This window comes from Tenrec ecaudatus, chromosome 9 (assembly GCF_050624435.1).
Source record: "Tenrec ecaudatus isolate mTenEca1 chromosome 9, mTenEca1.hap1, whole genome shotgun sequence".
Classification (NCBI taxonomy): domain Eukaryota; kingdom Metazoa; phylum Chordata; class Mammalia; order Afrosoricida; family Tenrecidae; genus Tenrec; species Tenrec ecaudatus.
In genome coordinates this window covers 48,269,437-48,293,874 of record NC_134538.1, presented here as the reverse complement: position 1 = coordinate 48,293,874, position 24,438 = coordinate 48,269,437, and the positions used below count along the sequence as shown (strand labels likewise).

At 49.6% G+C, this 24,438-nt stretch overlaps 1 protein-coding gene and 1 pseudogene across 1 annotated transcript in view; both read left to right on the top strand.

The window, feature by feature from the left end:
* Nucleotides 1–216: 216 nt before the first annotated feature.
* AP3B2 (adaptor related protein complex 3 subunit beta 2) overlaps nt 217–24,438 on the top strand; it is a 34,607-nt gene continuing 10,385 nt past the window's right edge. Inside the window, exons 1-14 of the mRNA XM_075557490.1 lie at nt 217–391; nt 12,372–12,447; nt 12,597–12,671; nt 12,955–13,050; nt 17,832–17,992; nt 18,336–18,402; nt 18,501–18,683; nt 18,768–19,051; nt 19,454–19,508; nt 19,809–19,880; nt 21,503–21,565; nt 22,066–22,198; nt 22,454–22,563; nt 23,180–23,356. Of these exons, the coding sequence (XP_075413605.1) occupies nt 279–391; nt 12,372–12,447; nt 12,597–12,671; nt 12,955–13,050; nt 17,832–17,992; nt 18,336–18,402; nt 18,501–18,683; nt 18,768–19,051; nt 19,454–19,508; nt 19,809–19,880; nt 21,503–21,565; nt 22,066–22,198; nt 22,454–22,563; nt 23,180–23,356 (1,665 nt within the window). The 5' untranslated portion in view covers nt 217–278. The remainder of the gene's footprint in view (nt 392–12,371; nt 12,448–12,596; nt 12,672–12,954; nt 13,051–17,831; nt 17,993–18,335; nt 18,403–18,500; nt 18,684–18,767; nt 19,052–19,453; nt 19,509–19,808; nt 19,881–21,502; nt 21,566–22,065; nt 22,199–22,453; nt 22,564–23,179; nt 23,357–24,438) is intronic.
* Nucleotides 13,264–15,110, top strand: LOC142456972 (ATP synthase peripheral stalk subunit OSCP, mitochondrial pseudogene; annotated as a pseudogene).

The window sequence follows — 24,438 nt, the reverse complement described above, 5'->3', positions numbered from 1 at the left end:
GGAGATTTCTGCGGGATTGGGGCGGGGCCAGACCTGCTGCACCGCCCCTTCTACCCTCTCCGTGGACACGCCCTCCGCCCCGCCGGCGCCGGTGCCTTTAAGAGCTTCAACGCGCCGGCCTGATTGATAAATCCGTGCCCAGCCTCCGCCTCCGTAGTTGGCGTCTTCTGCAGAGCCCGGGCCGGGCCGCGCAGCCGACCTCGCCGGTCCGGCCTGCGATCCCTTTCTCTGCCCCAGCCGCATCCCGGCCTCACAAGCCTCCTCCCCGGAGAAGCTCAATGTCGGCCTCCCCAGCCTACAGCGAAGACAAGGGCGGCTCCGCCGGCCCCGGGGAGCCCGAGTATGGCCACGATCCAGCGAGCGGCGGCATCTTCTCCTCGGACTACAAGCGGTGAGGGCTAGCCGGGAGGGTCGGCCGAAGGGCCTGGCCTGGGCGGGACCGTGCTGGTACCATGGACAGCGCCGGGACCCAGCCCGCCGAGGCCCAGCCCAGGCCCCGCCCCGGCCGCGCGGCCGGGAAACCCGGCCGGCCCCCCCTCCCGCCCCAGGCCCGGCCGGCCGCGAGTCTCCAGCCTTGCCCCTCCGCTCCTTTCAAGTCTGCACCCTTCCTCCGAGGGGAGCCTGGTCTGGGACCTGGGAGCGGGGGAGGGGGAGGGGACGGTGGGGGATGGGCCAGCCAGCTCGTTTGTGGGGTTTGGTCTTCTGTTCCCCGCCTCTTTGGGGCGGGGTCTGGTGAATCCAAAGCAACATGGAGGAGGGGGCCACAGTGGGTAAATTGGAGCCTGGGTTCGCGACCAGATGGCGGGATCTGCACCTAGACCCAGAGCGTACCAGGCTTGGCCCCTCCAGGCGATTCATTTTCCTTCCGCTGAGTCCCCGTGTTCTCCTCCCTGCTTCGCATGCCGAACTCCCACTTGGGCTCCCACCTTGGCCCTGTAGTTCCCTACCTCAAATTCCTACTCTTCCCTCCAGCTTAGATTCTCAAGCATTCTTTCATTCCTAAATTCTAAAGTAAACAGTTATTAAGGGCCAGAGCAATGGTGGTGCAGTGGGTTGAGCACGTGGGGCTGTAAACCTCAAGCTTTATTTGTGGCTCTGCAAGAGAGAAATGTGGCAGTCCGCTTCGGAAAGAGTTACAGCCCCTGCAAGCCTCTGGAGCGGTTCCGCTCCGTCATACAGGGTTGCTATGAGTCAGAATCTACTCCATGGCTGGGGAGCTGTTTGCTGCCAAGGCCTGAGGTCCCTAGGTGGTTTGCACTCAACTACTAACCTAAAGGTTGGCAGTTCAACACAGCTCACCCAGCGGCAAAGGCCTAGTGATCTGCTTCTTTAAGGATCACAACCTAGAAAACCCTGTGGAGCTATTCTCTGTAACATGGGTCACCCGAGACTGGGCGGCGGTTCTTCCAGGCAAAGATCTTGTACAAAGGTGGATGACCAAGGAGCACTAGCAGCAGGTTTTGTAGGTACAAATACACTGTAAGCAGAATCACAGTGCAAGTCGCTAGAGTGGCCAAAACCAGAGCAAGCAAATGTTAGCGGTCGGGAAGGGAGCCTCTTGAAGGCTCTAGGTAGGTGACATACTCATATAAGCATGGTAGAGGGATCTCAGTGATCTTTCTATGAAGTGATTGGAAGTGAACTGCACCAATGGCTAGAAACATGTAAGCGTGTGTTGAAGTTGACAGTCTCACCAGGATGATGCCCTTCACCTGTGGGAGTGGCAGAGGGTTTGAGGGAGTCCTGGGGCTGGAGTTGGTTATGCTTTGTGCTACCAACTATAAGTTCCGAAGTTGATACCCACCAGCCACTGCGAAGTAGAAAGATGAGATTGTCTGATCCCATAAAGACTCACAGTCTCAGAAACCCTACACAGGGTGCCTATGAGTCGGTATACACTTGATGGCAGTGGATTTGGGTTTTGTTGGGCTTGTTTTGGCAGAGGTAGAAGTCACAGATCTCAAGATAAATCCAATGGGAGAAAGGGGCTGCCAAGAAGGATACTCAGACTACTAGTCCAGGCAACTGGTTACGTGATGGTGCTGTTCTTGTTTTTTCTTCTCTCAAATAAATCACTTTATTGGAGACTCTTACAACTCTTATACATTGTGTTAAGCACATTTGTGTGTTCATGTCTTACACTGTCCGATATCTCCCTTCACCCACCCTTCCATCGTCCATCCGCCAGGGAGGAGGTTATATGTAGATCCTTGTAATCGGTTCCCCCTTTCCACCCACCCTTTCTCCACCCTCCCGGTATTGCTACTTTCAGCACTGGTCCTGAAGGGATCATCTGTCCTGGATTTCCCATGCTTCCAGCTCCCATCTGCACCAGTGTACACCCTCTGGTCTAGACAGATCTGCAAGGTAGAATTGGGATCATGATAGTTGAGGGGGGTTGGGGGGAGGAAGCATTTAGGAATTAGAGGAAAGTTGTACATTTCATCCTTGCTGCACTACACCCTGACTGGCTTGTCTCCCTCCCAGGACCCTTCTGTAAGGGGATGTCCAGCTACAGATGGGTCTTGGGTCCCCAATCTGCACTCCCCCTCATTCTCAATGATTTGATTTTTTGTTCTTTGATGTCTGATACCTTATCCCTTTGACACTAGTGATCACACAGGCTAGCGTGCTTCTTCCATGTGGGCTTTGTTGGTGCTGAATGTTGAGTCCAACTTTGGACAGGCTGAAATTGTAGACTCTCTGGGACATCCAAGTAACTGACTGTTAGGATTTGAATTCCAGAGGAGACACTACGGCGATAGTTTCAACCTTCCTAATGCTGTAACCCTTTAATACAGCTCCTCATGGTGTGGTGACCCCCCCCAGCCATAAAATTATTTTTGTTGCTACCTCATAACTAATTTTGCTACTGCTATGAATTGGGTGACCCCAGTGAAAGAGTCGTTTGATCCCCAAAGGGATCTTGACCCACAGGTTGAGAACCACTGCACTAGGGACTTAACATGTATTTGTTGATCAAAGCCACAGAAGGAAGTGGAAATCACCCAGAGAAAGTATGTAAAATGGGTTCAGACAAGGCCTAAATCTGAACCCTGAGGATTCCAACATTAGGGGTGATCAGAGAAAAAAGAGGAAGTGCTTCACAAGAATGGAGAAGACATGCGTCAAAAGGCAGCGGGGAATAAAATGTGGTTTCCAGGAGGAGGAAGTGGTCAGGAGTGCCATTTCCCATGGAGGTTAAATAAAGCAAGGGAAGAAAGTCAGGACCATTGGGATTGATATGGTCAGTCCCTGCCTGTACTCAACTGCCTGCCCTGGGAGACCAGTTCTAGGGAAGCAAAGAGAATGGGACTTAGGCCCCGCAACCCCCAACATTTTATTTTGTACAATTTTAACCATACAGGGCTATTGAGTGAATAATAGAAAAACCATCATCAGTATATGCTTCATCTTGATTCAATAATGGAGAGCCCAGGTCTATACCTGTTCTTTCTCTTATTTCTTTGGGATATATACCCAAAGATATATACCCAGTATTGCTGGGTCTGTTAACCATATAGATTTTTGTTTGTACATATGTTTTTGCTGAGTCATTTAAATGTAAATTGCAAAGAGCTTGAAAATTCATCAGTGTGTAAAGATTAAAATCAAACAGAGGATTAAATGGTAAACACATAAAACACACAGAATGGGAATTTTGCTTTCCAGACATTTCTCTATAAAGGGGGAGAGATAGCTACTGAGCAGAGAGAGAGGGAGGGAGGGAGGGAGGAAAGGAGGGAGAGAAGGAGGGAGAGAAGGAACTGCTGAAGGGGAATTCTGGCTCGGCTTGGGCTATTTTCACTTGTGCTTTGTTTGGATCGGAGTGCCTGGGCAAGTTTAACTGTGGAAGGGGTGGAGCCAGTCCTGTGGACTAGACTAAAGGGAGTGAATAAAAGGAGGGGGTTGATGGGAGAGGAAAGGTAGATGTTTTTGAGTCTGTCCCAGGCAAGGTGCGACCGAGGCTTTTGGTTTAGGCCTTTCACTTTCTGAGAAGCAGGTTGTGTTGAGCGAGGGGGAAGACTGTGAGTGAGGTTTGGGGGACTCTTGGCATATGGAGCCAACTGTCCTTGGCAGGGTGGGAACAGTGGAGGACAGCGGGACAAGAGGACCAAGGATATGGTTTGGGGAGCTGGACCAGGGTCTAGGCCCGATAGGAAGGCAGTAACAATGAGAGAAGGCTGATGGGAAGGAAGCAATCAAGGAGCCTTGAGAGGATCGGGAGGATTCAGTCTGAATAAGCAAGGTAAAGCTCTGTAGGGTGGAGACCAAGCTGTGGTGTGGGCATGGGGGTGGTGCAGGCCTAGTCCCCAGCCTGCCTACCCCCCCCTCTCTTGAGACCTGCCGCTGAACATTAACAAGGAAACCAGAGCCTTCCTCCCTGCCAGTGTCTGGTTTCTGAGTTTCGGGGGCGGGCTGTCTGGTGCCAGTGTTGAAGGGCCAGCTCAGTCAGCTCAGCCTCATCCCTGAGCTGGACCTAGTGCCTGATGCAGCGATTCCTGCAGCTCCCAGGGGCCATGATGAGGCCAGGGGCCAGAGGGGCTAGTGGCTCAGATCAGGAGGCTGCCAGTCCTGTGCTAACCCCTGAAGGGGGTCCCCCACCCTGGTACCAGGCCCTCCAGCCAGAGGAGCTTCGGTGGCTGCAGGCTCCAGAGGAAGATGCCATCCCAGAAGCATCCTTGGAAGGACCTGGCCCAGAGCATGGCCAAGGCCAGAGCCAAAGCCAGCCACTACGGTACAGAGGAACCCTGGGGGGACCCCACCACGCTGGGAAGGCCTGGGCCACTGGCAGCCCAGACTTCTACAGATCCCAGCTGCTCAGGTGGAAAGGCACTGGGGCAGTGTTTAGGAACCAGGGTGTATGTATGTGTGTGTGGAGTAGGGTTGAATGGGCTCGGGGTCATTGCATAAGGGGAAGAATGTGGGGACTGAGTATGCGTGGGAGCAGATGAAGAGAACCTCAAAGACTCTGAGAGGAAAAGAGTCAAATATTTGAGGGTTGAAGCCCCACTTGGTATAGGGGTTATGCGCTGGATGTCAGCTGCAAGGGCAGCAGGGAGAAACCACCCGCCAATCGTGGCAGAAAGACAGGGCTTTCTACTCTGGCAATGAACTCCAGCCTCGGAGACCCACAGGGGGAGTTCCACCCTGTCCATTAGGAGCCCTAAGATTTGGAATCGATGGGATGGCACTGAGTTTGGCTTTGTTTTCAGGCCCGGGCTGGGTGGGTTCGGGTAGAGTTTGAGGGCAGGATCCAACATACATTGAGTTCAGCCAGCCTCGTCTCACCTCCTTTCTACCCACAGCCACTTGGAACTTGGGGAGAGAGGGAGCTGCCTTGTTGGAGCCCCTCACTCTTTAGGCACCCCAAGAAAGGTCCTCTGGGCCAGGCCAGCAGTCAGGTCAGAGGGAGAGCAGCAGTGTAAGGGGAGCCGACAGTGGAAGAGTCTTGATGGTGGAAGAGTCAGGTTTCCTGGCCTAGGATTTTACTGGGCTTCGCTCCCTTCCTTCCCCTTCCTTCGTGGGAATATAAACTGGTAACCGTAGCATGGATGGACAGACCCTGGGAGACCCCACCCCAGAAGAGAGTGCTGCTGTCTCTGTTGGGGTGGGGGGTTGCCCTTGGCTTGACCTTCAGTCCTGCCTGTACAGTTTAATGCCCAGTGGTCTCTCCCACCCCTCAATTCCCCTCTCCCAGGACGGAACCGTCAGTGGCCTGGAATGTGTTTGGGAGTTGTATGGGTGCCCCACCCAGCACCATGCTCTGGGGCTTACATATTTGACAAGGGCCTGTGGCATTTGTGGGTGTGGAAAGGACACCCAGGTGTGAGGAAGTGGACTTTGGAGCATGCCCAGAGTTCTAGGAGTCTGAAAACGCTGTCCACCTCCCACTGAAGCCCAGAGGAAAGCCATCCCCAGATGACCTGAGACCACCGGGCCTGTGCAGTGACCTGTCCCCCCCCACCCCCCCACCCCACACACACCTGACTCCACTGAAAGCAGTCAGAGAATCCCTGAGGCTGGATGTATTTGATCTTCTGAGCTTGAATTTATCATCCAGAATCTCAAATAGGACCCCACTGACCACTTGCTGAATAAGAGGATTGGCCAAGCTTCTCAAAAAGGCATACGGAAGGATTTCGGAGTTTGTGGGAAAATTCCACTATGTATTTATTGTCATTTTTCATGACCTTTTTAAAGCACCCTGGTGTGTGTGTGTGTGTGTGTGTGTGTGTGTGTGACTGTGGCCTGTGTGTACATCTAGGCATATGGACACGGTTCTGTGTGATGAGCACTGGTGACTCAGAGGCTAAGAGCTGCTCTGCGGGAAAAAGACAAGGCTTTCTACTCCAGTAAAGAGTCTCTGGAACCCACAGTGTCAATTATACCTTGTCCTACAGGGGATCTCTGAGTCGGAATCGGTCCAATGGCAACGATTAATCGATCAGGTGTGCAAATGTCTATAGGGGTGTAGATGCTTTTCTGTGTCGGGGGATGTGTCTACAAGTGTGCCTCTGTGGGGTTGAAGATGTGTCTGTCGTGAAGTTTTGTGGAAGTTTAACAGCTAATGTTTGCAGCTGCTGTTAGGTTGGAGGTTCAAGTCTCCCTAGAGCAGTGGTTCTCAACCTGTGGGTCGCAACCCCTTTGGGAGTCAAATGACCCTTTCACAGGGGTTGCCTAAGACCATCGGAAAACACATTGTTTCCCGATGGTCTTAGGAACACAGACATCGCTCCTCTATCCGTCTCCAGGCGGGTCCGCCCACATGCAGATACGACCACACAGTAGTAACCGGCGTGAAGACTGTTACCCATGCCACACCATGCTTCAAAACAAAATTTCATTTCTTTGTAATTAGAAATAAATATCTCACAATATAGAATTACATATTGTTTTGTGATGAATCACTATGCTCTAATCATGTTCAATTTGTAACAATGAAAATTCATCCTGCCTATCAGATATTTACATTACAATTCATAACAGTAGCAAAATGACAGTTATGAAGAAGTAACAGTGAAAATAATGTTATGGTTGGGGGTCACCACAACATGAAGAACTGTATGAAAGGGTCGCCGCATGAGGAAGTTGAGAGCCACTGCCCTAGAGGGTCTTTAGGAGATAGGTCTGTGCAGCCTCTTAATTGATGTTCTCTGACTTCTTTGGGTTCTAATATCTATTGCAATGGCTACTCAGAAACTTGGACAAAATTCACCATGAAGGGGTTTATTACAGAAGTTATGTCTGAGAAATTCTCAAGGTTTACCAGGACATGTTACAAAGTTTCAGATCTGTTAACAAGGCCCAAAGGGGCACACCACTCTGCTGTAAGCCTCCACCCGCAGGCTCTCAGCTCCTCTTCCATGGGTCAGCAAATGCACCTGCCCCAATTAAGTGCCCAGAGGCACCCCACTCTACAAGCCAGCCTCCTGCACAAAAACACTATTTTAACTTGCTCTGTGGGCTGGGAAGTTTCTCATTCTGTTCCCTGCTCTGGCTCCTGATTCTGCGGCTGCTCCTCTGTAGTACAGCGGTTTTCTGGACCCAGGAAGGTCACTGTGTAGGGACCTCTGGTCCAGAGGACATGCTCCCCTCTTGTCTATTCCTGGTAATGAGATCCCTCCTCCTGCTTATTAGAGGGCTCACTTTAGACATAGCAGAATGGCATTCCAAGGAATCCTGGTCTCAATTACTCACAGGTGAATCCTATTAGTATCTTCCCTCACCTTCTTACCAGATCTATGCAGGGAAAGGTGAGGTTGGGTGGGAGTTAGAGACTTTGGCTAGAAGAGCCGCATCAGATACCTCACTGCCCCTGTGGTCTAGCAATACCCTCCTGAAAAATTAGTCCTTGGAAACCCCACGACATACAGTTCCACTATGACACATGTTGGGTTGCCATGAATTGAAATGTACTTGGTGGCAACTGGCTTCTGGTTGGCTGTGTGAGCCTGTGGGGGATATGTCCCTAGAGGTTGTGAGTGTGCCTGTGGGGGAGATGTGGGAGTATCCGTGTTACATGTGGGTGGCAGGGATGTGTTGGTGGTACATGTGTTTGGTGAGGGTGTTGGGGTGTGTAGGGTATCTGTGAGCATTTGAACTGACTGTAATGGGGGGGGGGCATTCTGGAGGTGCAGTATACGTTTGTTGTTGGGGGAGGTGGTGCTCAGCTCTTTGATTCTTCTCAGACCTTCAATACGGCTTGGGCCCAGGCAATGGCCTAACGGTGTATCCTCCAGCGGCCCTTAGGCACTGACAGCCTGGTTTGTTAGGGCTGACAAGATCTCCCGTCCCTGGCTAGTTCCTGGGAGAGTAGAAGGTGCCCTGGAGTTCAGGAGTGTCCTCCCAAGTTTTAGATCAAAGTGGCCAGGGGTGGATGCCTTCTTCTCTTCTTACTTGCCAGCTATCAAGCCTCTGTGTTCTGGGGCACATCTTTCTACCTTACTTCCCCTTTAAAAAAGCAACCTTTTCCGGAAAGACGCAGTCTAAATTCTTGCAGCCTCAGCTTCTCACCAGCCCTCCTGTCATTTGCGAGTTTATCCAGGCGGCACTCGGCATTTCTGCCCCACTGTGACAAGGTGTGTTTATGGCGGGTTCTCTTCTTCCTCTTAGCACTCATCCCTTCCTCAGTTCTTCGCATCCGCAGCAGTCACGCTTGCCTCTTCATGACTATTGTCATGGTCTCCCCTCTCCTAATAGGACTACCGTTGTCTGGCTTTCTGTTGTGTCTAAATGTTCAACGATGTGCCGGCAGCACAATGTCCTAATTTCTCCCATTGATAATATGCTCCAAGACCAGGTCCTTGCACCTAGCTTAAAATCTGTGCACAGGCCTGGGCTCTTCATGTGTGTGATCTGGGCGATCAGCGGATGCTCAGGTCCTCGCTTTTGAGCTGCTCACCACATTTACAATGGTCTAGGCAACATACGGGTGTACCCGTTGTCTTCCAACCCCATCCGCTGTGCATACACACATTTTCCGTGATTTTTTGGAAAATTCTGTTTACTTCTTTGACTTTCAGTTCCAGGACCTCCAGGTATGGTCTGCTAGGTTGTTCGCTACACAAGGGTGCCTGGCTAAGGGATACCAGTTCATGCTCTACTCCCTAAGTAGGAAACACCAACTCGGGCTGGGTGTGCCTGCAGGGGCAAGCAGGTGTTGCATGGGCCTGTCGTAGCCCTGGCCGTGAACGCTGGGCATAGCTCTTTCAGATTCATATCAGCTCTTTAAGCATTTTACAAACCATACCCCAAATATTTACCTTTGGCTGCTTTTAAAAACAAAAATAAAAAAAACATTAATTGCCATAGTGTTGATTGTGATTTGGGGCCACCCCATGTGTGTCAGAGTAGAATTGTGGGTTTTCAATAGCTGATTTTTCAGAACTAAATCACCTGGCCTTCTTTTCAGGTGTCTCTGGGTAGACTTGAATCTCCAACTTTTGGAATAGCAGCTGATCATGTTACTAATTTGCACCACCTGACCTGCTGCTGGCAAGTCAAGTCTGACTCACAGTGGTTTTATAGGCCAGAGCAGAATAGCCCCAGGGAGTGTGCAAGGCCACCATGTCTATCGAAGCAGACTGCCGCTCAAACCACTGACCTCTCTCCCAGGCTCCTCACTGCTTAATTTTCATTTTTTATCATACCAAAGTTTAAAAAACAATCGAACTTATAAACAATCGACATAGCCATCTTGTCACAAATAATTTTATGACCCTTGAAAATAAAATTTCACCATTCTTCTTCCATACTTAAAAACAGCTTAAAGGTGAAGAGAGATGTTGGTCAGGGCAAGATATGACTAATAATTTATAAAATTATCTAGGGTTCATGAGGGAGCATGGAGGGAGGGGGAAAATGAGGAGCTGATGCCAGGGGCTTAGTGGAGAGCAAATGTTTTGAGAATGATGAGGGCAGTAAATGTACAAATATGCTTTACACATTGATGTATGTATGGATTGTGATAAGAGTTGTATGAGCCCCTAATAAAACGATTAAAAAAACCAGTTTAAGTCCACAGATGTGAAATGAATTTTGGCATGAAACATGTATAAGTTAGAATTCCTTGCTGTTGGTTGTCTAAACAGCATTTACTTAAGAACAAGGTTTCTTTTTCCGTGGTGAACTGTCCCTAAAGGAGCCTTGGTGGCATAATGGTGAGGGTTGGACTGCTAACCATGATGTCAGCAGTTCATAGGAGGCAAAAGACACTGACAGAGGTATACACATCGGCATGCACATATGTAAATATATTAATATAGAGCGGTAGGGATATAGGGCTCTGTATATATACTTATATTTCAAGTATCAAGGTAGCAGACAGACAGACATTGGGCCTCTATTCATGTCCTCTGTCAATGCAAGAATACTTTGTTCTAAAAACCTGGCAGTCTGTGATGCTCACATGATCACTGAAGACAAAACGGGTTCATGAGCTAATGTGGTGAAGAAAGCTGATGGTGCCCGGCTATTACAAGATATAGCATCTGGGGTCTTAAAGGCTTGAAGTTAAACAAGCAGCCATCTAGCAGGGAAGTGACAAAGCCCACATGGAAGAAACACATAAGCCTGTGTGATCACAAGGTGTTGATAGAATCAGGTGTCGGGCATCAGAAGACCCAAAACGAACAACCATTTTGATGCAGGGGTGCAGAGTGGAGACCCAAAGACCATCTGTAGATAATTGGACAGCCCCTCACAGAAGGGTCACAAGAAAGAGACAAGTCCATCAGGGTGCAGTATCGCACCAATGAAACATACAACATTCCTCTAGTTCTTTAATGCACCAATGCACCCCCCTCCCCCACTATCATGACCTCAGTTCAATCTTACAAATCTGGCTAGACCAGAGCATGCACACTGGCACAGATAAGAGCTCTGAACACACAGAATCTAGGACAAATAAACCCCTCAGGACCAATAATGAGAGTAGTGATACCAGGAGGGTAGGGGAAGGTGGGGGCGAGGGGGAAACGGTCACAAAGATCAACATACCCCCCCCTCACACACACACCCTACCAGGGGACAACAGAACCTTGGTGAAGGGACCCAGAGGAGGGTGTAAAATATTAAAATAAAAATAACATAAATTATCAAGGGTGGGAGGGGAAAAAAAAGAGGACCTGGTACCAAGGACTCAAATAGAAAGAAAATGTTTTGGAAATGATGATGGCAACATATGTACAAATGTGCTTGATACAATTGATGTATGGATTGTTATAAGAACTGTAAGAGCCCCCAAGGAAATGATTTATTAAAATAAAATTAAAAAAATTTAAATCAGCAGTTCAAAACTACCAACTGCCCCTTGAGAGGAAGGCTTTCTATTCCTGTATAAAGTTAACAATCTCAGAACCCACAGGGCGGTTCTGTCTTGACTGGTAGGGTCACTATGAGTCAGACTGGACCTGATGACAGTGAGTCTGGTTTTGTTGAGAATTTAATAGAGCCACATGATCCATACATGGCATTTCCCTCATGACCTTTGACTTCCTATTTTTAATCTGGTGCCACGTTTTATGCCCAGTAGGGTGATCTGTCATTTTCTCCCACATATTCTCTGGAGATTTTTAAAAAATCATTTTATTGGGGACTCATACAACTCATCACATCCATACATATATCAATTGTGTAAAGCACATTTGTACATTCGTTACCCTCATCATTCTCAAAAGATTTGCTCTCCACATAAGCCCCTGGCATCAGCTTCTGGAGATTTTTTTTAACCTTCTGATTTATTTTCCCAGATGAGTTTTACCATCACTTCATGAAGCTTGACAAAATGCTCCCATTGAAATGTCAGTGGAAGTTCATAGAAACTATGTATTTATTGGTTCGGGTGTTGTAAACTTTATGATGCTCAGCCAAGAGTGAGGGGTCATTTATCCAAATCATCTTTGATTTCTCCCACTAGGGCTTTATAGCTTCCCTGAATGACTGTTAAAAGCTGAGGGACAGATCTGGGCTTTGAGCCTATCTGTGGAGTCTCTGGGATCCCATCCTTGAAATCAGGTTGTGTCTGTGGGGTCACGGCCTGAGAACACACTCAGACAAAGCAAGGGCATCCAGCTCTTGTTTGGATGTCCTTACACCCATCCAGACGGTCCTGTTTCCTGACCAGAGTCCATAGCTCTTCCCACCCTTAGCCCTTCCTGGTCTGCTGGCTCTATGTTCTGAATGGCTCCGAGCCCTCTGAGCTGTTCTTTCCCACCATCACCACTACCAACAGCCCCACTCTGCTCCCTCTCTAATAGTTGGGATTTTGCCTGAGCCTTCCCTGTCCTTTGCTCCTTCTATCTCTCTGGGTCCTCCTCATGAGCCCGCTGACCTTGTGGCCTTACCTGACTCACTATGCTTCCGCCTAGGCATGATGACCTTAAAGAGATGCTGGACAGCAACAAGGACTCCCTCAAGCTGGAGGCCATGAAGAGGATTGTGGCGGTGAGGGGGAAGGGAGGGCCTCCTTTGGGCGGGGGTCGGGGGCTGGGTGTCAGAGGGCACCTTGTGGACCCTCCATTAATCAGTGATATACCTCTGCCCTTTGTCTTCCCCTAACCTCACCCCCCCCACACCTCACCCCCACCCCCCAGATGATTGCCCGGGGGAAGAATGCCTCAGACCTGTTTCCTGCAGTGGTGAAGAATGTAGCCTGTAAGAACATAGAGGTAAGCACTATCCAATGAGGGATACCTCGCCCTCCCCTCTACCGGGAATAAACTCAAGCTGGGTGGGGAGTAAGGGAGAACCATTGACCTGCTCAGAAATGTCCTCCGGCCCAGAGGAAACTGTCTACATGTCCCTGCATGGCATGTGGGTCAGGATGAGAGACCCAGAGCAGCGTGGGGATACTTCTCTCATGGGGTTCTTCCCCATGTACTGCAGCTGGCAGGGGGATGCCATTCCAGAGTGAGACACCAGTCCTTGCTTAGAAACCTGCTCTTTCCCCAGGTGAAGAAGCTTGTCTATGTGTACCTGGTGCGCTATGCGGAGGAGCAACAAGACCTGGCCCTGCTGTCCATTTCTACCTTCCAGCGTGGGTTAAAGGTCAGAGGTCTCAGTTTGGAGCTTTGGGGCCTGAGGCTCATGGGGTTTGTTTTGGAGCAGTGGGCACAGGGAGAGGCTGTGAGCATGGGGTGAGGAAACAATCCACAGGAGGAGAGAGCCAGTCAGACCCTCAGAGGGTGAAGGTTGGACTCAAAAGGGGCATGAGAAAGTGGGTGTCCAGGATCCTCATCCTCCTCTGCGGTGTCTGTAGTGATGACTGCGTCAGGTGTGAATCCTTGAAGCCACTGACAACAGAAAGTCCCTCTCCCTCACGCCGAGACGGAAAGGTGCTCAGTGTGGCCCAGAGCCACACACAAAGCAGCCTGGTGAAGCCAGGGTTCCGTGAGGGAGCTGCGACCTGGATTCCTGGCCTCTGGGCATCAGTCTTGGCACTGGCAGGTTCACCGAGTCTAGGTGTCTGCAGAGAGTAATGGCTGTGAGAGCCTTTTCACCTGGAACTTTGTAAGGAGAACAGAAGGGTTGACTTGAAATACCTGAGCCCCACTGAGAAGAAAATAACGACATTTACAATTCAGTACAGTTGCCTCACACCTGGAGGGTGGGTTCCAAGGCTGAGTTGGCTTTGACTCATAGCAATCCCACAGGACAGATTTGAACTGCCCATACGATTTCCGAGGATGTACTCTCTGTGAATCTTACTTTACTTTTGTTGTTGTTGACAATATACACAGCAGGACATACACAAATGAGCTTTCTCCTTATACAATTTAGTTACACTGATTACTTTCTCAAATGGTGCAACCAAGCCCACTTTCCCCTGCTAAGTAGGTAGGTTTGAACTGCTGACCTTGCGATTAGAAGCCCAACAAGTAATCAGTTACACCCATCCAGGCTCTTTCAGACAACTACAACTTAAAAAAAATCCTCTCATATTGCATTGAAACCTCCCTTGCTGTGATTTTTCTAAAAAGATCTCGGGTTTACAAAAAGTTACAAACAATATACGTAATGAATATTCAGTGTAAGAAGCAAAATGTTTATCAAAGCCCCCCATGTATCTTGCCTGCTTATTATTTATAAGTACATACATATGCAAAGATTGCTTATAAATGGGGTCCTATTATGTGCCATGTGTTCCTCAGAGGTTGGTTTCTTTATTGCCACCTCGGTTACTGTCTCTGGGCCTTTCCTGGAAACTGGAACCAGTCATTTCCATCCACATGTCTTCCCTCTTTTCATCAGCCCAGCTGAGACATTTTGCTTTCTTCACAGCAGACCCTGTGGTTGGCTGAATTTAGACAAGCCTCCAGTTAGCAAGAGGATAATGTCATTTCCCAATATCCTATCCTTGTGCAGTGGATTACTTTGACCACCTAATAGAATCATTTCAACCACCTATGCAATCAAAGAAGGGGTCTCAGGTTTGACCTGCAGCTACCCAGAAGGTGGCTGGCCCCGCAGTGACCAGACTCTCTCAGGTGCGATGCTTCAGGACATCTGTGGTCAGACCACTTGCCAAGCTTGTGAGGCCACCTGTTCAAATCCATAGTGTTGAAAGTCGCTACACCACTGCCCCTTATTCTGCTGCATCTAAACCAAATAAAGTGGATCAAGTCAAAAGGAGTTGTTGAGAAGAGCGCAGCTTTTGAAGGACCCCAAAGTGCCTCTTGTGATTCTTAATCCCCATGTTTTCTATTAAAGTAAGAAGCCTGAAAACTGCCAAAGAGAGGTTTTCTCCAAACCATCACATCCAACCTGATCAAGTTGCTTGCTGAAAATGATTGAGCAGCACCCTGGGAGCCATTTCAGCCTTTTCAATCATCATGCGTGTCCACGGTGGGAAAGTTCCTTACATAGTCACCACTGCATCTCCCTTAGATAACCTCTTCTGCTCTGAATTGAAAATGGTCCTGAACAGCTTCCTAAGCCAAGACCAGGGGTTGAAATTGGAGGTGAAGGCTGACCCATCCATCAGTCATTGGTGGAATGGTTGTCTGTATGGAGAGAAATACATGGATATGTCTGTAAAATCCAAGATTCAGAAGCTGAGCAGGGTTATGCAGAAGACTGTTAACATCCTGGTTTTCTGTCATCAATGAAAATTCCTAAAGTTTTGGTATACAAAAAATGCACCCTGAACAGAAAAAAGAAGAATCAATGCATTTGAATTACGATGTTGGCAGAGAATATTAAAAGTACCGTGAACTGCCAAAAGGACAAACCTGTCTTGGAAGAAGTACAGACAAAATTCTCCTTAGAAATGAGGATGGACACGGTATCAGGAGAGACCAGACCCGGCAAAATGACATCATGCTTGGTAATGAAAAATGGGAAGATCCTTGACAAGATGGATTGGCACAATTAGGAGGTTGGTGCAGGACTGGCACTATTGTGTTTTGTTGTACATAAGATAGGGTCGTTTTGAGTTAGAACCCACTCAGCCGCACTTGACAGCATGAAATCTTACTGTACTCCACTTTCTGGTTTAGCACAGGCCCTAAGCCCAGGGTGAATCGGAATCTTCATCTTGTCCCTCCTGATTTTGCATCTTTTCCCAAGAAGTTAATGAGCTATTTGGTCTTGGGCAACAGTCATCAGTTCTGTAGCATATTGGAATTCCAGGCTGACACTGATCACTTAATAAGCCTCCCCCAAAACAATGTTTTACCACATTGTGGTTTTAGCTAACTGTACAGTGGGCTTTTCAGTAACAAAAAATACCTCTCATGTGAAATAGGCTGTGAGGATTAGAGAGATAAAAGTTGTGAATTCTCCTCTAAAAATGCTTACATATTAGATCAAACAAAAGGCCAGCACCAAAAAATAGCATTACAGGATGTAATGTCTTAATGAATGTTCTTCATTTTATCTCTATGTGCTAATAACCATTGCAATGGCTTCACAAAACTCAGACATACCTCATGATTAAAGTGTTCATTGAATCACACATCATGCCTGTTTTCTGAATGCTTCCCCGCCCCCACCCTCTACCATGATCCAGTTCTACCTTACAAATCTGCCTAGACCAGAGAGCACACATTGGTACAGATAAGAGCTCTGGACACATGGAATTCAAGACCGATAAAACCCTCAGGAACAGTAATGGGAGTAGCAATATCATGAGAGGAGTGGGGTGGTCAGGGAGGAGGAAGGGGAGAAAGGGAAACCTATCACAAAGTTGGATATATAGCCCCACCCCCAAAGGGGACGGATAACGGAAATGTGAGTGATGCAGGGAGACAGTGGACAATGTAAGATATGAAATAACAATATATAATTGATCAAGGATTCAGGAGGAAGGGAAAAAGAGCTTATACCAAGGGTTCAAGTAGAAAAATGTTTTGGAAATGATGATGGTAACATATGTACAAATATGCTTGATACAATTGATGTATGGAATGTTAGAGGTGTAAGAGTTCCAAATAAAATGCTTTAAAAAATTAATCAATGAAAAAAATATTAATGCTTAGGTTGAGTTGTTTATCAGGACATTACAAAGTTCTGTCAAGTGTGTTGATAAACACCCAATGGGCATGCAACTGTTATAAGCCTCAATCTGAAAGTATTCAGTTTAAGCCCTGTGGGCTAGCAAACCCAGCTCCCCAAATTTTATGCCCAGATACACCCCCACTCCAGTGAGCCCCTCAGCTTGGAAGCACTCAGCTTCACTTGTGTGGTCAGCAAGTCCAACTTCCCCAAATAAGCGCCCAGAGGCTTCCCACTCTAAACAGCAGCCTTCTGCATAAAAGCACTGTTTTTCTTCCATGGGTTGAGAAAATCACTGTTTTTCTTCCATTACTCCACCCCATGATCTAGCTTCTGGTTCTACTGCTGCTTCTCTGATGTTGTAGCTGTCATCTGGATCCACGAGGTTCACTGTGTAAGGATCTTGGGTCCAGAGGGCATGCTCCACTCCTGGCACTGGCTGGTAATATTTCCACCCCCTACTTCTCCTCAGTGGGCTTATTTTATACACAGCAGGATGCCACTTCAGAGAAGGTTGTTCCCAATTACTCCCAGGTGAATCCTATGAGTATCTCCCCCCACCCCCAACCTTCTTACCAGACTCATGCAGGGAAAGGTGGTTTAGTGGAGTTAAGAGACTGGCCAGAAAAGCCACATTAAAACTCCCTGTCCCTGCACAGGAAATGCCATGAGATTCTCCAAGAAAAGCCTTGTTGAAATCCAAAGACAGGACTAATATTTACCAGCCTTCTTACCCAGTCAAAATGGAAAACATTTTTTGCAATGTCCTATGATGCTATAATCATATTCAAATACAATTTTTTTAAAAGCAGGCATTAGCAGTTGACTTGATATGATTTGTCTTGAAGAAAATAAATGCCTGTGTTTTAAATAACTGCTTCTAAGCCAACTGTGTTTTTAAAAAAATCAATTCTAGAATTGTACTAGGGATTGCCACCAATTTCACTTGTAGTTTTGTGAATCTTATTTTAGAAAATTAGGGTAACATCTATCCTTTACCTTGCCGACTCTCTGTAATGCTCCAAGATTAACAGTGATTTACAGTTGCTGCTGCTAATGGAAGAGAGCCCTGTGTCCCATGACTTCAATGCTGGTGTCCAGCATTCTTATCAGTTGTGTCTAGGATGCAAGAGAAGGGTCTGCACACACTGCTTTCAGCGCTGGAAGAATATGAGCAGCACCTTGAGGCACTGGTGGGAGAGAGGAAAAAGGATGAAAGAATGATTTTGAAGGGGACCAGCTGACAATTCTGGGACTTACCTGGCTTGTAAAGGATGCACCCTTGCCCGATCAAGGCACTTCATGTCTCTCATACCTCTGCCTCTGTGTCCTAGGACCCCAACCAGCTGATTCGGGCCAGTGCCCTCCGTGTCCTCTCGAGCATCCGTGTGCCCATCATAGTGCCCATCATGATGCTGGCCATCAAAGAAGCTGCTTCGGACATGTCACCCTACGTCCGGAAAACAGCTGCCCATGCAATCCCTAAACTGTACAGGTATGCCCTGCCCCTGCGCCCACTCAAGACCTCAAGTGAAGCCTTACAGGCAGCCCTTCTTTTTAGCCTCAAGGCGATTTAAGGCAGTTGGAGCGTGGAGAACAATGGTTTATGGAGGGGGTTGCCAGGTGGGCCTACCTCTTAAGGTAGCAAGGTCAGCAATTCAAATCCACTAGCCACTCTGCAGAAGACTTTTCTGCTCCCCTAAAGAAGGAGTCTTGGAAACCCAGAGTTAGTTCTAGTTTGCCCTATAGGGCCACCCTGTCAGTGAATTTCGTTTTTGACCTCTTATGAGCTGACAATGGGGGTCCGTATAACCCTTCTTCAACCATTTCCCTCTCAGTTTGGACTCTGACCAGAAGGACCAGCTAATAGAAGTGATTGAGAAGCTTCTGGCGGACAAAACCACAGTGCGTATTTAGAGCGCACAGGCCGGAAGGAGGGGGGGTGCGGGCCAGGAGCCCATCTGCCTTTCCCGTTCACCCGCTTGCCTCGGCTCGCCCTCCAGCTGGTGGCCGGCAGCGTGGTGATGGCCTTCGAGGAGGTGTGCCCCGAGCGCATCGATCTCATTCACAAGAACTACCGGAAACTGTGCAACCTGCTCATCGACGTGGAGGAGTGGGGCCAGGTTGTCATCATCAGCATGCTCACCCGCTACGCGCGCACCCAGTTCCTGAGCCCCACCCAGAACGTGAGTGGCCCCAGAACCCCGGCGGGGCGGGTGTGGAGGTCACCGGGGGAGGCGCCCGCACTCGGCCTGTCTTTCTGTCTCTAGGAATCCCTGCTCGAGGAAAACCCAGAGAAAGCCTTCTATGGCTCCGAGGAGGATGAGGCCAAGGGACCCGGGCCCGAGGAGGCTGCCGCCACCGCGCTGCCTGCCCGAAAGCCCTACGTCATGGACCCCGACCACCGGCTGCTGCTGCGGAACACAAAGCCCCTGCTGCAGAGCCGCAGCGCCGCCGTGGTCATGGCGGTGGCGCAGCTCTACTTCCACTTGGCGCCCAAGGCGGAGGTGGGCGTCATCGCCAAGGCGCTCGTGCGCCTGCTACGCAGCCACAGGTGCGCGCTCTCGCCGCCCACGGCCCCGGCCCCGCCCCTCCCAGGCTCCTCCCCGCCCCGGCTCCGCCCCCGGCCCCAGCCCCAGGCTCTTTTCTGCGTTGAGTTGTGCTTGGACGCCCTGTACAAGACTGTAAAGAGTTAATCTCTGAAACCCACGGGGGTAGTTCTTCTCTGCCCTCTGGTGGCTATGAGTCGGAACCGACTTTATGGCTGTGGATTTGGTTGAAGTTTTGAGAAGAAGCATGACCACTACCCCTCAACACCCTCCACCTAGCCCACTTGCTTGGTCACTGACTTCAGCCCTGCCCTCCTCCCCCTAGTCCTCCTCCCCCTCCCTCCCTCCCTGCTGCCCCTAACCCCAACCAAGGGCCAGGGACCTCTGATCATCTCTCCACTCCACAGTGAGGTGCAGTACGTCGTGCTGCAGAACGTGGCCACCATGTCCATCAAGCGCCGGGTGAGTAAGCAGCCAAGGCCTGCTCTCATCCCCAGAGGAGCGGCTGCTGGGGCACTAGGGTGCTGCCTGGGTGGGACCATGGGGAAAGGCCTGGACCTTCAAGGGCCACTGAAGAGGAAAGATGGTGCAGAGAGGCGTGGTTGGTCGTACCTGACAGGAAGTGAGTAGAGGACGATGATGAGGCAGGCAGGACATGGGCCCTGGCTGAGGAGGGGTTGAGTAGCTCTGGAATGGGGCCCAGCCCGGGGCTGTCCCAAGGGTTGGACTACCTTGGACTCTGGGTCTGCATCTCTTGTGCAGGGCATGTTTGAGCCGTACCTGAAGAGCTTCTACATCAGGTCCACCGACCCCACCCAGATCAAGATCCTGAAGGTGAGTAATGGTCAGTGAGCTTGGAGCTCTCAGGCTCTTCATCCCCACATGGCCACTGCGGTCATTCACTGTCTGCTTTCTGGGTTGAGCTCTTGCCCCCCCTCAGCCAGACATGGTATGCAAGGAACCAAGGTAACGAGAACTGGAATGATGTCCTTTGCCTGGTACCTGTTGTACACCTGCCACCCTTTGCATATGAGTCCAGTTTTGTCAAAAGAATCCCATGAAGTCTTCATTGTCTCCATTTGAAAAGAATGTAGACTCATGTGAGGTAACTGCAGCTCCATGCTGTTTTCATTGGGGTCTTCTGCCCCCTACCCAGTCTTACCACCCCTCTCATGCCCTCAAACTATTATGCAGACCTACACCCACAGGACAAGGCTGCAGGAGCCTGTATCTCCAGTCCACTCCACTTTGCCTTCATATTCCTGGGTGGTCTCCATTCATCCTCCCAGCCCTTTCTGAGCATCCCCTGATTCCTCACATTGCTAAGTCAAGGGGTAAAAGAGAGAGAAAGCGAAAACAACGAGGAATCCTGCTCTTGTGGAGCTTACGGTCTAGTTGGGAGGAGGGGGAAGCATTAAGCAGCTTATCATAAAACAAGGATGTTTTGTTTTGTTTTCAGGTTAAATGTGTACTTATTTATTATACATCCAATGTTAGGAGGCTTATAGCATATAACTAAATTTACCCACTGAGAATATTCTGCAATGGACTAATTTCCCTACATTACTACTTTTATTGGAGCTATCTCTTCATATTTTAGTCTTCATCCTCGTATGCTGGATAGGTTAGCTGTGCAGGGTTCAGTTCTTTTCATCAGAAACACGCCTTTTGACGGTCCTTGCAAAGCAGGTCTACTAGTAATGCATTTCCACAGTTTTCTTTATCTGGGAATATTTTGAATCATCCTCCTTTTTGAAAGATGTTTTGCTGATCAATCATTCTTGATGGACAGATCTTTTTTCCCCAGCACATTTTGTAGATCAAGACATTGTCTTTTGGTCTCACAGATAAGTTCTGAGTGGGAAATATGACAGAAAAGAAAGGACAGAGATGAAAAGAAAGAGCATCAGACAGAGAAAAGGATCCAGTGCAGGGAGGGATGTCAGGCGAGCTGAGCCCTGTGAAATGAGCATGAGTTACCTAGCAAGACACAGAGCGGCGTGGGAAGAACTCCACGTGGAGGGAACAACAATGCAAAGGTCCTGGGCGGGATGGATCTGACAAAAGGCTGTGTGCTGGAGCATACCGGGTGAGGAGGAGAGCAGTGAGCGATGAAGCTGGAGAGGTGGACAGTGTTCAGGCCATTCAGGGTTTGACTTATCACAGGAATGTTGGTCTTTATCCTAAAAGCAATAGAGAGCATTAGTGACCAATCATACGATAAACATACTCTGTCAGGGGATCAGATCAAGAGGCAGACTGGCCCTCTTGCGTTTTGGACAAGTTTCATGATCTCTGATAGTTTCCTCATCAATCCAAGGATGAAGCAGACAGTCCTGAGGATATTTTTTTCCTGGTTTGTGATTTTTATTTGGGAGGTAGAGGGAATGAAAGGTTATGAAAGTGTAGAAATGGTCACCTCGCTCATTTCCTGTCTTGTCCACCCCTCCCCGCAGCTGGAAGTGCTGACCAACCTAGCCAATGAGACCAACATCCCTACTGTCCTTCGGGAGTTCCAGGTATGGACCACGGCAGCTCCCAGCCAGAGAGGTGTCCTTCACATCTTTGTCCTAGGGAGCAATACCTGGTGACCAAACCCGTTTTTCAGAGTCCAAAGCTGACGTTCTGTCACCTCAGGCCACCCTCCCAGTGCCTTCTGCTGGTTTTGGGCTAGGCAATTAATCACTTGGTTGGGGAAGAGTGTCTACTTCTCTCCCAGGTTTAGTCTTTGATGAGGTCACCCTCTAGCCCAGTGTTTTTTGACGTGGGTGATACTACACTTTGGGAGATGTCAGAATGATCCAGTTGGGCAGGGGGTGAGGGGAGCAGGGCAAAAGCTGCTGCCTACCCTTTACCCTAGACTATGGGGTAGAGTATAAAGTTGTTAATCCTCGAGCAGCACTGAGGGTTTTTTTTCTTTCTTCCTGAAAGGGGGGCAGGTCCAATCAGTTTGGGAATCAATGTGGCCTGTGGAGTCACTGGCTGCCTAGGGGTCACTCTCTGTCATGGTGTCCCACAGACCTATATTCGCAGCATGGACAAAGATTTTGTGGCGGCCACGATCCAGGCCATTGGACGCTGTGCAACGAACATCGGCCGTGTCCGGGACACCTGTCTCAACGGGCTGGTGCAGCTGCTGTCCAACCGCGATGGTCAGTGTCTGAGTCTGTCTGAGTGTCCAGCCTTGATGGGAATTGGGTGTCTGCCTGAATGCTTGACTTTGATGACCAGTGCCCACCTATCTAAGCACAATGTGTGTGTGTGTCTGTCTTGATTAGTGTCCAGTTGCTCCTACCACTTTGAGGGTCCACTAGAGAGGTGCAGAGGCCTGAGAAGTGGGGCTGGGGGCTTCATGGGTCTATCTCTCTACCTGTGTGGGGCTCCAGAGACTCCTTGCCATCCCACAGAGCTGGTGGTTGCTGAGTCGGTGGTCGTCATTAAGAAGCTGCTGCAGATGCAGCCCGCACAGCACGGGGAGATCATCAAACACTTAGCAAAGCTCACAGACAACATCCAGGTGAGAGAGCCGCCCCGTGTTCCCCTCCTTACCCCGTCACTTTAACTCTCTGTAATTAAGTATGCCCAGCTCCAGACCTTCCACAGTGGTCCTGATAGGTCCTCAGGTAGACCAGGACTGTGTGACTTTGACCTTGTTGCCCAGGATTCGCTTTCCCCGTGGGACTCCTCCCTGAGCAGCTCCACAGCCTTTACCACAGCTCTTGTTTTCATTCTTGCAGCAGTTCTGGCTGGGGGTGGCTTGTTGCCCTAGCCTGTGCTTTCTGCTGTACTACTGAGTACCAAATTCATACCAGGCGTTCCCGAAGATTCAAGAAAACACCATAGCAGCAAAGTAGTGAGGGTGCAATGACCCCAGGATCCATCTTTTAATCCATGGCCAACTTCGGGGCTTGAAGGCTCTGTTCTGGCTAATGAAGCACTAGGGAAGAGGCAAGGTACTGTCCAGGAAATTCCAACCTTTTTGTTTCTCTCCCACTGCCCCCCACTCAATTTACAGAGAACCCCACAATCCAATAGGCCAGCACAGACAGGAGGGCCAGTTCCCCGGTGGTCCATGTTCCTACTCCCATTGCCGCCCTGCCCCCACTCCTCTCTCCTCTCACCTCCATCCACAGGTGCCCATGGCCCGAGCCAGCATCCTGTGGCTCATTGGTGAGTACTGTGAGCATGTCCCCAGGATTGCACCCGACGTTCTGAGAAAAATGGCCAAGTCCTTCACAGCAGAAGAGGATATTGTCAAGCTGCAGGTCATAAACTTGGCAGCCAAGCTCTATCTGACCAACTCTAAGCAGGTAAAGATTGAGAGGTGCCACCCAAGTGCCCTGACTCCCAGACGTGCTGCCGCAGCAGTAATCTGTGTGGCCTACCCAGGCAGGCCTGCCCTCGAGCGCCTCTTTGTGAAGAGGAACTTTAGGCGCAGGTGGCTGTCCTTCCAGGTCGCCGGTGACACTGTAGTATCCACAGCTATTTGGGGACCCAAGGGCTGGGTAGGGCTGGTGGCCCAGGTGAAGAGGCTCTCCTGTGGTGCTCCAGTCTCTCCTGTGGGAGTGTTCCTTTCTGTCCCCTTTGGGAGGAGCCAGTGATGCACCCATGAGAGTAGGAATCCAGGAAGGGGTGGTTCCTGCTTCCTTCTCATTCGTAGAGATGTTTGACCACGGATAAGAGGGTGAGTCTCTGCTCAGGTTTGGGTGGTGCTGGCATCAATTGTCATCTCCAAGGTGAGGGTGTGCCTTTTTGAGAGGTACCTAGCTAATGAAGGCTTTTAGCTGGTATGCAAAAGAAAACAACCCAAGCTCGCTGCCATTGAGATGATGCCAACTCATGCCAACCCTACAGGACAGGCTAGAACCGCCCCTGTGAGTTTCGAGACTAAATCCCATGGGAGTAGAAAGCCTCTTCCTCTCTGGGAGCGGACCTTGCAGTTAACAGCCCAGGGCGTAACCACTGTGCCACCAGGGTTCCTTTAGCTGGTTATCAGTGGATAACAGCCTCCTGGGTGCCCAGGATGCCCCCAGTTGCCCCTAGAGAACCAGGAAAACCGAGTGTGATGTGCAGAGCTTTTCAAGGTGTCGAGCACACTGCCACCCTGCCAGTCGCTTACTCACCGCGCCACTCAGCTGTGTAAGGCGGGCGGCAAACTGCAGCGCAGGGGCCAGAGCGCATCCTTTGTCTTTGTCTAAATATACTTTTTTGGTGTGTTTTTCCCCCACAATAGTTTTATTGGCATATGATTCGCATGTCATACAGTTCACATCAAGATGCAAAGATAGTTTTGTTGGCACACGGCCATGCCCATTCATTTAGGTACTGTCTGTGACACAGAGCAGAATTAGAGAGAGGCTGCCTAGATGGCCCACAAGGCCCAAAGGTACTT